The sequence below is a fragment of the Pseudorasbora parva genome, chromosome 5 (genome assembly GCF_024679245.1).
Source record: "Pseudorasbora parva isolate DD20220531a chromosome 5, ASM2467924v1, whole genome shotgun sequence".
Classification (NCBI taxonomy): Eukaryota; Metazoa; Chordata; class Actinopteri; order Cypriniformes; family Gobionidae; genus Pseudorasbora; species Pseudorasbora parva.
In genome coordinates, this window is record NC_090176.1 from 9,921,220 (window position 1) to 9,939,149 (window position 17,930).

Below are 17,930 nucleotides of genomic sequence, written 5' to 3' on the forward strand. Positions count from 1 at the left end.
TACATCAATAGAGGGAAAATCAACAAGAATCCCATAATCAAACATGAAAGAACGGTTACTGAAGTATTTCTTCGAAGCAATTGAGTATGTATAAATTGCTATAGGTAGTGTATCAAAGTTGTGAGTACCTTGCCCAGAAATGTGAGATGTTGGACGATGAGGTGCGCACTCTCCGTTTTACCAGCGCCGCTTTCTCCACTAATGATTATGCACTACACAGACAAAAACAATCAAAACATATAAACACTTATTAATGCACAGAGCCCACACATACATAGATTAACATAATAATCTTAATTAACATATTGGTGCTTTGAAAGAAGCACCAATAAGAGAGTATTTTCCCCAAAAAGAAAGAAAATCTAATTTACATAATATTATTACGCATTAATTTGTATATTTTTTGTATATTTGTATTTGTATTTATATTAATATATATATATATATATATATATATATATATATATATATATATATATATATATATATATATATATATATATTGTTTTTTGTTTTTTTTTTGCAATGCATGTACACTACCATTCAAAAGTTTGGGGTTAGTACGATTTTTTTTAATGTTGACTTAATAACTTATCAACTCTTACTGCCCCCAACATTTTTGAATTACTATAATGTTAGTAAATATAAACTAGTGTAATGTGAGTTTTAAAAAAAACTAAGACTGCCTACTGTGTCAGTGAACCAAGATACACCGTGTATTGTTTTAGAAATGACAGGTCAGACACTCAGAAAGCAGTACCTGGTCTTTAGAGAGGGTGACCATGCTCTGATAGGCTGCGTCAGCAGTGGCAAAGATGTGCGGGGGGTTCGTGGAGCGTTTCATCCCATGATAGAGCTTTGAGAACTGAAGACAGAGACATTTCAGACAGGAAACTACATCTTAGTTCCCTCTCTACAAGGAAGCTTTGATTCAGAGAGCCATGCTGCCGCATGAATTGCGCATTTGATCAAAAATGGGATGCCTATAGTACAGCCGGATGTTGCTCATCTCACCTGTGGAGAGTAGATACTGAGGTTCTGGAAGGGGTTTAGGGCTATGAGGATATCACCAACATACGTGTAGATCTGCAGCTCCTGGTACCGCTTCTGAAGGTGTGTAATGATGGTTTCCTATAAAAGAGCGATGCTAGAGATGGAAATGTGTCTTTGTCGTTTATACTACCAGAGTCACTGAATTCACATCATTTGAGCAGATTGAATTTCATTACATTTAATCATCAAATATGAAATGGCATTTGCAACTCATGTTCTTTGAAATAACATGCACTGGTCATGCTCAATAACTCGAGGAAAGTGTACTATGAAAGTATCTGCACGATTAAGAATGCGAAAGCCTTTGCTGAAATTCCAGCTAGATCATCTAAATACCTCATCTAAAGCCTCCAGGTTCACCAGATCATCATCAGAGCAGATCTCAATGATCAGGGTTTTCCGAGTGTTGATCCGCTCATGCCTATAAAAGACAATACAGCAATGATACAGCCTCAGTAATATTAAATACAACTAAGATCTATTCATTCATAAACATTGTTTTTCTTTTAGGGAAAGACGAAACTCAGTGCCACGATTCGCAGCTGTTGTGGGAGGTTTCCAGGGTGTCACTATATACATCGATCAACCCCGATCTCAGCGAGACGCGTCAGGCCCTGTCCCAAATGGCACCCTTAACCCTCGCAGTCTTCCTACAGGTCTGCACATTCGTGACCTTTCAGACAACCTACGGTCCTGTGGACTTAAAGGGATAGATCACTTTAAAATGAAAATTCTGTCATCCTTTACTCACCCTCAAGTTGTTTCAAACATGTATGAATTTCTTTATTCAGCTGAACACAAGGGAAGATATTTTGAAGAAAGTCAGTAACCAAACAGTTAACTGGAACCATTGACTTACATAGTAGGAAAAAAAAATACTACACTGTAAAAATGTTTTGTTGGTTTTTGTTGGTTTAACTTAAAAAAGTAAGTAACCTGGATGCCAATTTAAATTTTTTGAAATTAGTTTATTCAAATTAAAAATTTGAGTTGATACCATGAAGGAAATGTGTTTAATAAATAGAAACTCAAAATATTATTGTATCTGGACCACATAAAAAATGTGATAAATCATGAAAATAGCACTATTTGGCATGTTTCACTGCGTCATCAGAAATAAAACACACAATTACCCAATATGCTTACAAAATCTTTTAATAATATTTTAATAAAGGTTGCCGAATCTCAAAAAAATTTCATTGAATTAACTCAAAATTTTAAGGCAACCAAGTAACTTTTTTTCTAAATATTTTTTTTACAATGTATGGAAGTCAATGGCTCCAGTTAACTGTTTGGTTACTGACTTTCTTCAAAATATCTTCCCTTGTGTTCAGCTAAAGATATAAATTCATACAGGTTTGAAACAACTTGAGGTTGAGTAAAGGATGACAGAATTTTCATTTTAAAGTGGACTATCCCTTTAACGTAAATGCTCAGGCAGCAACAATTGTAAGTCCACAAGGCCGAAAGTGCATATGAAGTGTGCCATTTGGGACAGAACCTAACTTGACATCACTTTCAAGATGTCTGCAAGTCCTTCTTCCAATGAACATAAATAAAAAACTTTTATAAAACTTAACGTTTTTGTTTTTCGTCTGCTGTTTTAAAAGAGATTTTATGTTATTTTAATTCAGTTTCTGCCATAGTTGAGACAAAAACACAATATGCGACATCATGGCCCTGTCCCAAATGGCACCCTAAACCCTTGCGGTCTTTCTACGAGTCTGCACTTCCGTGACATATTGCCACTTTGACTGTCTGAAAGAAGTCTGCTGTGAATCTCACATCAGTGCGGGCTCAGCAAAAGTGTGCATCGATGCCGCACATCGACCGCAAAGGGGATGCTCACAAGCACCTTCTGAAACCTAAAATGACAAATGGGGTATCTTACGGTCTCTTGGACTTAACAGACACATGTCAGCCATTGTAAGTCCCCAAGTCCGAAAGTGCATATGAAGTGTGCCATTTTGGACAGGGCACCATGTGGTCAACGTGAACATGATCTCTGATTGCCAGGAACTCACTGAGGTCTGAAGTGGGACATTTCATTTGGGATATTCCCACGTTCCAAAATCGTCTGGAATGCAGCAATACTAGACATACTTGGGCTGCGTTTAAACCCTTCCCTAACTAACTTCCCTTCTCCGGCACCACTGGGACCCATCCTGTTGAATTGGGTGCATTGGCCCAACACATCAAGCCAACCATCACTAACCTAGGGGTTAAAATTGATTCTGACCTTAAGCTCGACAGTCAGATCAGGGCAGTTGTTAAATCAAGCTTTTTTTTAAATTGAGGCAGCTAGCCAAAATAAAGCTTTTTCTTCCGAGGCAACACTTTGAGACCGTAATCCACGCCTTTGTTCCCACTCAGCTGGATTACTATAATGCACTGTATGTGGGGGTTAGTGGGTCTTCTGTCGCCCATCTCCAGTTGGTACAAAACACTGCAGCGTGTCTTTTAACTGGAGCATCTAAACGAGCACATTTAACCCATTTTAGCCTCACTCCACTGGCTGCCCGCACATTTTAGGATCCACTTCAAAATTATTTTATTTGTTATTAAATCCCTAAATGGTCTTGCCCCACCCTACATCTCCTAAACAGCTCCTAAACTGTGGAATGATCTGCCACTGCCCATTAGACAGGCCTCTTCGGATACTTCACCGCTTTTTCATATTAAACTATTATTCCCTTAACTAAGACGAGTTGATGCATACCTCTCTCGTCTGAGTGCGTGCACTTAATCTCCCTGATGCGCGGTGACATTCTGATAGCATTTGGCTCAGCCCACTAAGCCCAGTTCATTCACTATGGTACCAAACAGAGATCAAGTTAGAAGTGACCAAACACCTCCACGTTTTCCCTATTTAAATACAGTTACACGAATAGTTGAACGATCAAGTAAGGGTTCAATCACCAATCATGTGAGGTGATTTACAAAAGTTTGCGCTTGTTTGCGCCATTATTTACCACCCCCCCAAAAAGCACATCTTAAACCAGACGCCAATTTGCGCTGCTCTTGGTAGATTGCGTTGGTAATTATGGAAATTATTCAGCTGCGTCGTCTGTGTTCTTTAATTTGCCCATCGACGTTTTCATGGAATTGTGCTCTCACACTAATTTGCCGTGTTTAGTAAATCTGGCCCTTCAAATCCCTAACCCTTATTATTAGAAACAGTAAAAGTGATGCTTGCCTTAGCAAACATCAAAAAAACTCAAAATGTATGCAGTATCAGGGTCTGTGCGGGTCTATTCTCCAGGGTTTAAAGGCTATTATCGCGTGTCATGAATGCACTTCATCAGGGTTTGACCCTCTATTGTATTTCTGACCTTTAGATCATGAGGAAGCAGCTGCTCTTTTCACAGCTCTTAAAACCCATTGGGCCCCGGGGACATTACAGCGCGCAGACACGATGCACTGCGCTTTATGTGTGCGAGAAACAGACTTAGTGAGTGTGTGTGGCGCTGTTTCTGTGTGTGTATCAGTGCTCCCTCACTCTGTAATCACTTCACTGATATTTGCCATCAGTGACTAAACAGAGAGAGCACAGCCAAGCTCATAATCTCATTACGTCTCTCTCACTGTCACTATCAGACTGGCAGATTATATGTGGCCTGGGGAATGAGGGGCTACAATCTGGCAACCCAATGACTGCTTATTCACAATCAATCACAGAGCGTACCAACCCCTAAGTTAAAATTGTCTTTATAGACAGTCAAGAACACACGTGGTGTATATCCTGGCCTGATTGGTGCGTCTCAGTCATGAGAAACTGAAGGAACGTTGTAAAAATCCTCTTTACTCTTTATCGCATTGAGTTCATCAGGGTTCGATTAATTCAGCAGGACCACGAGTCCTCATCTGACCCTCATCTGAGCGTTAAGTGTACTAATCTAACACTCTACAGTGGTAGAATTCAGATGTATAATCTTAGTCCAGAAATAAATCTCCCAAGGAATATAAAACAAGCAAAAATTGAAAAAAAAAAAAAAAAACTAAATTGAACTGAAAAAGTGAATTGACTGTGTATTTATTTAAAGTGCCTTTTTATCCTGGCCTTATATGAAATTGTGGTTTCTTTAGTTAGTTTAAAAGCTAATGATGCTCCAAATAGATTAAATTTAAAGAAACAGTTGATGTGCAGAACATGTACAGGCTAGCTTTACTGACTGCACAAATGATTGTGTGTGTTCATTTTTTTTTTTTTTATTGATAATTTTTTTTAAGAACATAGAAATTATATTACTACAAAAAAAGTTTTAAAAAATTCTACTTTCATATAATAGATCGTTTAGATCTTGTTTATGGTGAAACAGAGTTGTAAAAATCCCCCAAAATTATATTATATTATATTATATTATATTATATTATATTATATTATATTATATTATATTATATTATATTATATTATATTATATTATATTATATTATATTGTCTTTATAATCTTTGGGGAAAATATTTTTAAATTAATATTACATTCAAATTTAAGGTCTGAACCAAACCTAAAAAATAAAAAAATACAATAAACTACATTTGGTTGTTACACATTAGAGTAACATTTTAAAGTTGTACAAGTTATCTTTTTTTTCAGCTTACAAAAGTTTGAGTTCTTTAATTAAAGATCCCGTTTTTCATGTGTTTTTGAAGCTTTGATTGTGTTTACAGTGTGCAATATAACATGCGTTCATGTTTAGTGTGTAAAAAAACACACTATTTTTAACACAATTGACTTGTCTGTATACCGCTGTTTTCTCTGTCCTAAAAACGGCCTGATGATTTCCTTGTTCTATCCTCCTTCCTCCTTCAGAAACACGTAACAAGCTCTGATTGGGCCAGCGCTTCCCGTGTTGTGATTCGACAGCAGCTTAGTGCACTTTGCCCGGAAAGGTCCCGCCTCTTACCATAACGGGGAGATGCGAGGGCTGAATGCGCGCTCTTCTCCACGTGGGAGAGCAACAAGACCACGCCGCCTATTTTTCGTATTCTTGTGGGCGGAGGGTTAGTCAACAAACGGTTCTAGTGACGTCATTCCTGAAGGAAGTGCAGGGGTGTAGTCCAAAGCAGCCGTTCGCTGTAGGCTTTGAAAGGGAACTTCTGTTAAATAAAATATCAAGCTTGGCATTGAACTTTGAGCGTTATAATTTTACAGGTATTATTTATGCTCTAACATTTCACACTAACTAAAGTTTGAAAGATGTGATCGCAAAGAACGGGACCTTTAATTTTTGTATTCATCAAGGATGCATTCAGTTGATCAAACGACAGTAAAGACATTATATAGGCCTATGTCTATTTCAAATGAATGTTCTTTTGAACTTTCTATTCATGAAAGAAACCTGAAAAATAGCTTCAACAAAAATATGAAGCAGCACAACTCTTAATCATAATAATCATAAATGTTTCTTGAGCATCAAATCAGCATTTCAGAATGATTTCTGAAGGATCGTGTGACTCTGAAGACTGGAGTAATGAGTATAATGTTGAAAATCCAGCTTTACCATCACAGGAATAAATTCGAAAAATGATTTGAAGTTAGAATAATATTTCACAATATTACATTTTTTACTGTATTTTTGATCAAATGAATGCAGCTTTGCGAGCATAAGACTCTTTTTTTTTTTAAACATTTTAAAAAATCTTTCAGACCTCAAACATTTGAACAGTTGTACTGAATTCTGAACGGCCAGACTTTATCCAGCTTTTGAATACAGAACACAGAAACATTTTACACTGTTCAATACTTATATTTGACATTCAGAAATGGAAACTTTTAAACAAATCTAAAGGTGAATGTGAGTTAACGTAAGAACTCAAGTACAAGGAATACTATAGGCAGGGCTGTCATTTAAATTTACAATTGTATAGCCCTATTCTCCCTTCAACAAGATCTGCAGGTCTAAATGAGAATTTTGGATGAGAAGCCAGTAGACACGCTTTCATTATGTTTTACTGTATCCGTAATCCTTTTGACTTAACAGAAGCTGTCGATGTGATGCTAATCTAATGCTCCTGTAAACCTGAGGAGTTTCATTTCTCCACAGATAACACTGCCATCTGCTGGAAAGAGGAAGCCCTCGACACACAGGTGATAGATGACACAGTAATATAAAAAACTCATAACCGACAGTCTGATTCGTAAAGGCTGTCACCGACTGTCTCACATTTAGACGTGATAAATCCACTGCGGCAGCACTGTATCTCCAGAGGACAGAGATAAATGCAAGTCAAGCTCCTCACAATGTCATGGTCTGTCATGGTCAAGGCTGCCAGATCTTTGCTCTGACCCTGAGAGGAATCAAAAACACCTGAAACCATTTCAATCTATGATTGGCAGGCTATTATAAAACTAGCGGTGATGTTTAACGCTCCCTTTTTTTTAAAAACGTGCCGCACTGTATTTTTCTGTAGCTCGTGAACATATCGGTCTCATTTCAGAAAAGAGCTGAGAGGTCACCAGTGCGGTTTGTGTTGCGGGCAGGACGTACCTGGTCTTGGTTTTGCTGCCCACGTCCTGTTGCTCCTGGATGAGGACTGACAGCTGCTGCCTGAGCGACGTGTCTTTTCCATGAGCCTGTTTAATGAACGGATGCTCCAGCAGATGCGTCACTGATGGACGCGTCTCAAAATCTTTTATCAGACACCTGAAGATATGAGGAGAACAAGCAGAGGACATAATATGTAGAAAAAGAGAGCAGAGAAACAAGCAGAGTTTTCCATATATGACGGCAAAATTAACATTACAAAATTAGTATAATCATGTAAAGGCCTTCAGCAAGGTAAAGCATGTCACCTGTACATCTCCACACAGCTCCAGTGTCCGATACGCCTCACAGAAACCTCTCTAAGGTCTGAACTGAACGTCTGACCGGCCGCCCCGCTCTGCCCTGCTCTCTCATCACCATAGTATTCAGTGTAAACACTCTTATCATTTGCCTTCAGGCTTGTGTCTGTTGTTCTGGACTGCACAGTGGCCTGTTGGCCGCGGCTTATGGCATTAATTTTTATTTTCTTAGGATATTTCGAACAGTATTTATTTCCTACCACAATTTTGTAGCAGTACCCTTGTAAAAGGTGCTCTTAATTGTATTGAATGTGCACATAGTGTAAATCAAATCTTAAAAATATATTTTTCAAAAACTGTACTTGCAAAAAATATAATATTAATGAAACTAAAGGCCACTTTATGCCCCGTCCACACAGAGACGCGTTTAGCTGTATACATAAAAATTGTGTATCGTATCGGGGTTTCGTCCAGACGGATCCGGTATTTTAGGAGCCTGAAACCAATTTTCTTTTAAATAAAATAAATAAATAAATCTGAAACAGAAACCTTTGCGTTTTCGTGTGTACAGCCAATCCATATACAGTAGGGCAAAAAAGTATTTAGTCAGCCACCAATTGTGCAAGTTCTCCCGCTTAAAAAGATGAGAGGCCTGTAATTTTCATCATAGGTACACCTCAACTATGAGAGAGAGAATGAGAAGGAAACAATCGAGAAAATCACATTTATTAGCAAATTATGGTGGGAAAAAAATATTTGGTCAATAAAAGTTAATCTCAATACTTTGTTATATACCCCTTTGTTGGCAATGACAGAGGTCAAGCGTTTTCTGTAAGTCTCTCTCCACAAGGTTTTTCCACACTGTTGCTGGTAGTTTGGCCCATTCCTCCATGCAGATCTCCTCTAGAGCAGTGATGTTTTGGGGCTGTCGCTGGGCAACACGGATTTTAAACTCCCTCCAAAGATTTTCTATGGGGTTGAGATCTGGAGACTCCAGGACCTTAAAATGTTTCTTACGAAGCGACTCCTTCGTTGCCCAGGAGGTGTGTTGTGAATATTGTCATACTGAAAGACCCAGCCACATTTCATCTTCAATGCCCTTGCTGATGGAAGGAGTTTTTTACTCAAAATCTCACTATACATGGCCCCATTCATTCTTTCCTTTACACGGATCAGTCGTTCTGGTCCCTTTGCAGAAAAACATCCCCAAAGCATGATGTCTCCACCCCAATGCTTCACAGTAGGTATGGTGCAACTCAACATTCTTTCTCCTCCAAACACGACAAGTTGAGTTCTATTTTGGTTTCATATGACATTCTCCCAATCCTCTTCTGGATCATCCAAATGGTCTCTAGCAAACTTCAGTAGGGCCCAGACATGTACTGGCTTAAGTAGGGGGACACGCCTGGCACTGCTGGATTTGAGTCCCTGGCAGCGTAGTGTGTTACTGATGGTAGTCTTTGTTACTTTAGTCCCAGCTCTCTGCAGGTCATTCACTAGGTCCCCCCGTGTGGTTCTGGGATTTTTGGTCACCGTTCTTGTGATCATTTTGACCCCATGGGGTGAGATGTTGCGTGGAGCTCCAGATCGAGGAAGATTATCAGTGATCTTGTATGTCTTCTATTTTCTAATAATTGCTCCCACAGTTAATTTCTTCACACTAAGCTGCTTACCTATTGCAGATTCAGTCTTTCCAGACAATGTGATTTTCTGGATTTTTTTTTTTGTCATTCTGTCTCTCATAGTTGAAGTGTATTTATGATAAAAATTACAGGCCTCTCTCATCATTTTAAGTTGGAGAACAATTGGTGGCCGACTAAATACTTTTTTGCCCCACTGTATTTTGTGAAACGATGATGTCATCACACCACATCCCGCACAGTAAAGATTAGAGTCGATACAGCTACTGGCACTGGGCATGCCTACATCAATATTCCATCATTTAATTACTGTATTTGCATTATTGTAAGAGTAGGTTTACCCTTCCTGATGGCTAAGCGTACTGCAGACTGAGCTTGACGATGTAGATGTGACGTGAGCAACCTGTCTGACAATTGTAAGTCTTCTAGTAGGTTGTGCAAAGTGAAATCTGAATCACTGAATCTTGCAGAGATGGAGAGCGTGAGCAGGAGCAACTTTTGGTAAGTATTCTGATTAATTATTTTGTCATTTTGCATAGTATTTATTTATTTTTTAATTTAACGCCAGTAGGTGCCTGCAAGCTTCTCCTGTCTATACAGGTCTATACGGTAATTTCTTTAATGTGCGACAGAGTCGTGTGGTTATGACAATTGTTAGCCTATTTTTACAAAAAAACGGCTTCTACGGGGCGATAGTGTAAGGTACAAGGTAATGGAGCCTTTATACCTTTATCATGGCAACGATTAGCAAATAGCATCAATAAAATAAAATAAAAAGCATAAGTATAACAGAATGATCCCATGCAACACGTGACACAAGTGTTCTGGGGTATATGATAGGGTTTGGTGGAAAACAAACTGATATGTAATGTTTTATTTAAGATAATCCTAACCTTGGCAACTAGTCTTCACAAGATTATATTAGCGCATCAGTTCACGCCCATCTGTCAAGTTTGGATTTCTTTTCTTGTTTTCCTTATTTTCCAGGAAGTAAAGCACTAAACACAGTGTCCATCTAAATCTCAGTGGCCTGCTTGATTCTCGACTGAAACTGCTGCTGGGCTAAGACCAGCCCTTCTAGACCCCATTAAACGCAGTAGATTAGGCCCAGGGGTCTGTCATTAGCGCACGGCATGGCTGAGGGTCTGAACAGCAGGCGGCTCTGATAGCAGAGGCGAAGCCATTCAGCTGCACAATTACAGACGCATTCATAAGAGCGACAACAGCGTGCAGTTATACACACGGGCAGAGTACAAACAGCCGGCACCTCGTGATAACACAATGTCCTCATACACTTCCACCACACACACACTGACAGGATTTATGCGGCAGAATTATTTCTGATCTAATGGTCCAGTTTTTAGTGTGATGTCTATAAGCAGCCTCATCTGAGCTGAAGACGATTTATTGTGCCAAGCACAAATACAGAGTGATATATTGCCATTTTGTCTGTGAGTATATGAGGATTTTTCAAGCTGTATTTAATTAATGATCACATCATAATTAAACAAACAGATTTTTTGAATAATGACACTAGAGCATGTTGTGGGCAGTACACATCTTTACAGTAGACTCCATGCATGTCTACTGCCTAGGTGCGTCGCATGAAGTTAATGCTTTACTCCTAAACAAATTTTTTATGATTAAAGTATTACTGAAGTATATTCCCATTCATATTTAAATTTTTAGCACACCAGGGTGACTAGGAACATGAAGTCTTGTTTTACAAGAGTATTAGTATGAGTAAACGCAAAGGCCAAATTCTCTTAATCATCACCACAATGAGTAAAGCCACAGAATATAGTTCAGATGTGCAGCAAAAGATTGTTGAGCTTCACAAAATAGAAAGTGGCTGTAGGAAAACAGCTAAAGCATTATAAATTCCCATTTCCACCTTCAGGGCAATAATTAAGAAGTTCAATCAACTAAAGATGTTATGAATCTGCCCTGGAAGAGGACGTGTCTAAATCATCCTAATGCACGGTGAGGAGGAGAGTTTGAGTGGACAAAGACTTTTTAAAATCCCACATTAAGAATCACAGAGATTAGTTGAGTCTTGGGCACAGAAAGACTTTAAAAAAATAAAAAATCAAACAACCCCTACATCACCACATGTTGTTTGGGAGGGATTCAAGAAAAATCCTCCTCGCTCATCCAAACACAAATCCAGCATATTCAGTTCAGACACGGCTGGATCCTCAAACGGGACCGGGTTCTGTGGTCAGATGAAACTATAAAAAGAGCTTTTTGGCAGAGAACCCACCAGATGGCTTTGGTGCAAACAGGGATCAAAAGTACCTCCTGCCCACGGTTAAAAATCCCGCTGGATCTTTAATGTTGTGGGCCTATTTTTTAGCTGGAGCTTCTGGACATCTTGTTCAGACACATGGTATCAAGGATTCTAGCAAATGCCAACAGATAAAAATTATCCTGACAATAAGTGTACGCAGGTTTCTGGCATCCTTTATATGCAATCTGCTAACAGTCACATAATTTACTACACAAGCTAAATAACCTCTGCTGATTCTGCAGCCAAATGATCTTGCTTGCTCAATGTTTAAATAGTCAGTTCAGTGCAGCAGACTATCAGAGTTTCTCTGAACCCCTCCACCTCCCCAGCTCCACCTGCCTAGATCTGCTACAAGATTTATGTATGTCTATTCATGCAGAAGCAGCAGATCTTACATGCTCAGAGCAGTGTTTCAGTGTGTACCAACTGGCAGTAGCAAGTCCATACTTGCTCTGCACGAGCAGGGCGTGTGGCAGATCTAGTCCACCAACACCAAAAACATTAACACTAGCTATGTTTCCATCCAAAGTTGCAAATTTAACTTACGCACAAAATTGGAATATTGCATAAAACATTTTGCGAATTAAGGACCCTTTCCATACCATGTGCTCGAGAGAACAATATCGTCACTTTATGGTACATTGGTGCAAAATATCTCAAAATATCTGTAAAAAAATGAAAGTACCTAGAATCATGGAAGAAACTGTGACACTTTTCTCCTACATTGTACTTTTCTCCTACATTTTATCTCTTTTATTATTATAACTCGCAAGTGCAAGTTTAGATCTCGCAATTCGGAGAAAGAAGGTACGAATCGCTTGAGATAAAGAACTCGCAATTATCTTTTAAATAACAAGCTTCCATAGTAAACATAACATTTAAATTAATCATAACTTCTTAGTAATGAGTTCCAAAAGCTTTAAATATCTTTAGCCTAAGTTGTTTCAGTATTGCTTTGTGTTGTTGTGTGACACTTTCTCAAGACTGAATTTTCATCAAATTTCCGTACACTGTTCTGCACCAGAAGTTGCGAAGTCTATTCCCCACAACATTTGTATCTATTAAGGAGTTAGTTCACCAAAAAATGAAAATTTTGATTTAAAGTCATCCTTGGTGTAAATGACATTCTTCTATCAGATGAATAAAATCTGAGTTATATTAATAAAGTCCTGGCTCTCCCAAGCTTTATAATGGCAGTGACTTGTTGGATCACAGCTCCACAAGGCTCCGCACTGCAAAAAAATGCTTTTTTTTTTTTCCTTAGTATTTTTGTCTTGTTTTTTTAATCAAAATTTCTAAAAAATAAAAAATAAAAAAATAAAATAAAAATATTACATTAAAAAACTAGACAAGCACAAGTAATTGTCTTGTTTTGGGACAAAATTACTTATATAAATATCTTGTTTTAAGATTATTTTTCTTACACCACTGGCAGATTATTTTGCTTATTTTAAGCAAAAACGCTCTTAATTTTTCCCAAAACAAGACAATAACTTTTGCTTGTCAAGTAAATGCTTCTTGTTTTAAGAATGTTTAGATGTTTGGACTAGAACCAAGACAAAAAAACATTTTTTTTGCAGTGCGGGTATGGGGGGAGGGGGGGTTATAAAAGTCATGTGAAGCAAAGTGATGCGTTTGTGTAAGAATAATATCCATATTTAAAACTTTATAAAGTAAATGATCTAGCTTCCGGCGAATCACCTTCCGTTTTCTCGCAGATTCTCGCAGATCGAAATGCTTACGCTAGGTCTGACGACATTGCACACTAGTTACGCTCTACAGATTCCCAGAGAAATGGCTGAACAAACAAGAAAAAAAGGAATGAATAAAGTAGGATGTGCCTGATTTTTTTTCCCCCCATTGGTTTTGGATTCAACTGTGAAAACTGACAATCTGATTTAAATGATATAGACCAGTGGTTCCCAACATTTTTTTTGTCCTTGGTGCAACTTACATATAATAAAAACTGAGGAAATGAAGAGAGGATGTCAGAACAACAGTTTAAACTTCCACAGCTATACTACAGTACTGAGCCTTCAAAACCTTTTAAAACCGGTTAAGTGTTTTGCTCAAGGGCACAATGGTGATAGTTAATGGCTCAAGCACTGTGGTACCAGAAAGAACAACCAACCTTGAGTTTTAACCACAACACTAAACCAGCCATTTGTGTGGCAGATTTTTTGTGCTTACAGAGCAGTCAGGATAAAATCCACCGTCACACAGATACATGCTCAGACACACAAACACACTTTACGAATATGACTGCGTCTGTGCTTTTAATTCATCAGGAGCGGCCAGCAGACCCGCGACACTGACAAATGAACAACTAACACAAATAAATGAGTCAATTAGCATTCACAGCCCTCCTGCTGTGCACATAGCATCCCTCTCTCTGATGTTTTCATTCTCAATAATGAAATAATATTCTCGGCTTTTCATTGCTTTTATAAATACAGGCACACACAAAGCTGGGCCTCTTTTATTTACTGTCTCTCTGACAGGAATTAAACCGTATATCTAAGCAGCGCTTGTGGGAACTTCTCACTGCATGTTTTGCTCTTACACAGAATTTGCCTTGTCGAGTATAATTACAGCTGAGCCTAGGGACAGAATGGAGGTAAAGAACCACAAAAAATATTTACACTTTTACATCAAAAAGTAAAATGATCAGAATGTCATTGCATTAGATAAATATCAAGAGTCATTTGATAATAAAAAGATAATACTAAAGCAAAAATAAGCTTTAGGATCGCTCCAATCATGTATAGTCTGTCTGTGCTCGTTGTGTCATGTTTGGTTGTTCTTTTGGCCTTGCATGTTTTCCTCCTCCTGTGCAATCTGTTTCGGCTCCTCCCCCTCGTTTGCTCTGTCATCTCCTTGTTTCCCTGATTATTTGTCACCTCCTGATTTCCTTGCCTTTGTTAATCATGTTCTGGTTTGTTAGGTGTGATTTCCCCTGTCTTTTGCTCCGTGTCAGTTGACTAGCACTGCTTTCTGGTTATCTACAGATATGGTCTGTATGCCGTTTGTCTGTTGCATTTTGTTTAGTGTTTTGTTTCTGTATGCTCTAACTTTTAGGTTCCCAGCCATTTGGCTGTAGTGTGGGCATTTCATATTTTGTTTCTTTAAAAAAATGGTCAGAATTATTGACACCCCTGATAAATATGAACAGAAGCCTGTGATAATAAATCTGCATTGTTTAACCTTTCATAAAGTAAAATCCTTTAAAATGGGGGACAAACTCATTATGAAATAAATGTTTTTCTCTCTATACACATTGGCCACAATTACTGGCACCCTTTTATTCTTTTGCCATGATAACAGCTCTGGGCCCTATCATATACCCGACGTGACGCAAGTGTTTTTTTCCTAGTTTCAGGCACTCGCGCCCATCTGTGCACCAATACTGGTCTGAAAACGAGGTGTGTTCAGGCGCATTGTTGGCGTGTTACTATTTTGAGGAACTGAAAACGACTGCACCATTGACCAACAAAAACAAAAAAGTCAATAGCGCAGTATTGTTTATTGTTATTTAAAGGGCGCGTTAGTAATATGCACTTATAGGCGGTGCACAACAAGCGTGCACTCTGCTTTTTACACATAAATATACAAATATAAAAGGATTCCTCTCTGGAGAAGCTTTCCGTTCGCAAATTCTGCCATGTAATTTGCGAATCCGCCGTGGTGCTAGCGCAAAGGGAACGGGAGATGAGACTCTGATTGGTTTATTGCACGTTACGCCCAAAACACAGCTATGACTCATTAAAGGGGGGGTGAAATGCTGTTTCATGCATACTGAGCTTTTTACACTGTTAAAGACTTGGATTCCCATCCTAAACATAGACAAAGTTTCAAAAACTAATGTTGGATAATAATAACTAATGTTGGACAAAAATAACGTTACACTAGTCTGATGTGCAAAACCGTTTTGCTTGCTACTGCTAAGGTTTAGTCGCATACAATAGTCCATAAACCGAATCATGTCCTCATAAACTGCGAGTAAACGAACGCAAATGTTGACAGGGCACTAAATACAGTCCATACCACAGAGACGGACGTCCTGCTGTTGCTGTTTCACCTGTTCAATTTATTTCAGCCTCCGAATGATTCTGGATCATTATCTGTATTAGCTGAGATCGATAGCCATGGGCTTCTCCACGCTTGACGACGTCACTGCTTTGTTTGTGCTCGTCATTCTTAAGCTCCGCCCACATGATACGCCTCCAGGCGCTCGTTTTTTTCCGGAAAGACTCGGTACAGCCCATATTTCTTTTATAAATATAATAAAACTAAAGATTTTTCGGAGATATGAAGGATGCAATACTACTCTATAGGTACTCAAGATTGACATGAGATTGACTGAAACTGAGTGTTTCACCCCCCCTTTAAGAGATGAGGTACATCCCTTTTAGACCATGCGCCTGGCGTAGCGACCATTTTTTCCCGTCGTTAAACTAGTTTTGTTTTTCCTAACTTTTAAAGGTATACTATTTCACTTGTTTGCACAACTGAATTATCATGAATTTAAATTGATATTTTAATATAATGAAGATTAATGTTTAAATACTGTATAATCCGTTTTAGTAATACATATTAAAGGGGTGGTAAAACACAATTTCACTTTTCTAACTTTAGCTAGTGTGTAATGTTGCTGTTTGAGCATAAACAACATCTGCAAAGTTACAACGCTCAAAGTTTAAAGCAAAGGGAGATATTTGCTTTTACAGAAATACAGTTCTAAGGACTACAGCAAACGGCCAGTAGGGACTACAGACTTTTCCTCCAGGTTTGCTGACATCACTAACCCCAATATTTACATAAATGCCTCCTCCGGGAATATTAAATAAGGGGGGCGAGGCCATTTTTATTGCTGTGGAGAAGAGGATCAGGGATCAATGGTTACATTTTTTTTTAAACTCGGTTCCTTATGATTATTACCCAAATCTCGCTCTCTGTGCTGCACCTTTTACAGAGGAAAGCTCACAATCGTCGCGAGTTCAATGCATGATTCACACAACGGCTTGTCCTGAAAGATGGAGCAGTTCCAACTTTAAAAACAGAAGTTGTTTACAGGCCACAAGCTTTAATTTATTTTTCGTCTATGTGTTTTTCTGTAATAGTTTGTATTGTTAATTGTACGTTGTAGCAAGGAAGTAAACAAATGACAACGCTGTTTGGCTCTGCAAACCAGTTTGTTAACCCTTTGACACGTACGATCACATTCTAGGCTGGTCCCTCAGTCTACGATCACATATAACGTTATTCAACTGCCAAAAATTTAAATCTGCTTTAGCGCGTTGACTGAGACTGAGTGAGTGAGTGACTGAGCTCATTGTCTTTTCATGTTTATTTTAGATTTCTTACACTTCAAATTACATTACACAATCACAAAAATGCCACATATATCAGGAGAAGTGGATGATCTTAGGTTGTAAATCCAGCAGGCCCCATCTCCGTCAGTGTTTAAACATAATGGTGGCACAGACGCCCACAGCCCGTGATAACTTTACCGATCAACTTACACAATCCTTTTCTGCCCTGTTCCCTCACGTAATGTCACATAAGGTAAATTCAGGGTGATTGGGACACTTTTACAAAGTCATCTCAAAGCCAAAAAGTGTCCCAATCACCTTGAATTCACCCTATATCAGGAGAAGTGGATGATCTTAGGTTGTAAATCCAGCAGGATCCGTCAGTGTTGTCAACATACAGGGGCAGGGCGGACGCCCACAGCCTGTGATAACTTTACCGATCAACTAACACTAATTTTCATCCCTGTTCCCTCACGTAATGTCCCGTTACATATATCAGGTGAAGTGGCTGATCTTGTGCTGTAAATCCAGCAGGCTCCGACTCCCTGTCAGTGTTGAAAACAAATGGCAGTGCCCCGCCCACAGCTCGTGATAACCTACTGAACATCAAACACGTGCACTAGGCGTTTAGCGAATCAGAACACAGCTGGGTCAGCTAACCAATCTGAACCCATTGCGTATTTTTGAAGGACCAGCTTCATAGAACCCAGAAACCATCAGACCATTTTTACAAGGAGGGACAGAGCAGTGTAGAATAAAGGTAAAGTATATGAAAAATAATGGAATTTTTTAAAACCAAAGCATGAACACATTACAGTGCGACCCCACAAACACAATCAGGCCTTCAAAA

General features: G+C 38.7%; 1 protein-coding gene across 1 annotated transcript in view; it reads right to left on the reverse strand.

Annotated features, from left to right (window-relative positions):
- The window catches only part of myo3b (myosin IIIB), a 199,079-nt gene extending 189,693 nt beyond the window's left edge, over nt 1-9,386 (reverse strand). The window contains exons 1-7 of the mRNA XM_067444780.1: nt 9,222-9,386; nt 7,848-8,029; nt 7,543-7,698; nt 1,390-1,474; nt 1,015-1,131; nt 761-865; nt 129-212 (exon numbers count right to left, since the gene is read on the reverse strand). Of these exons, the coding sequence (XP_067300881.1) occupies nt 129-212; nt 761-865; nt 1,015-1,131; nt 1,390-1,474; nt 7,543-7,698; nt 7,848-8,029; nt 9,222-9,386 (894 nt within the window). The remainder of the gene's footprint in view (nt 1-128; nt 213-760; nt 866-1,014; nt 1,132-1,389; nt 1,475-7,542; nt 7,699-7,847; nt 8,030-9,221) is intronic.
- Between the last annotated feature and the right edge of the window lie 8,544 nt (nt 9,387-17,930).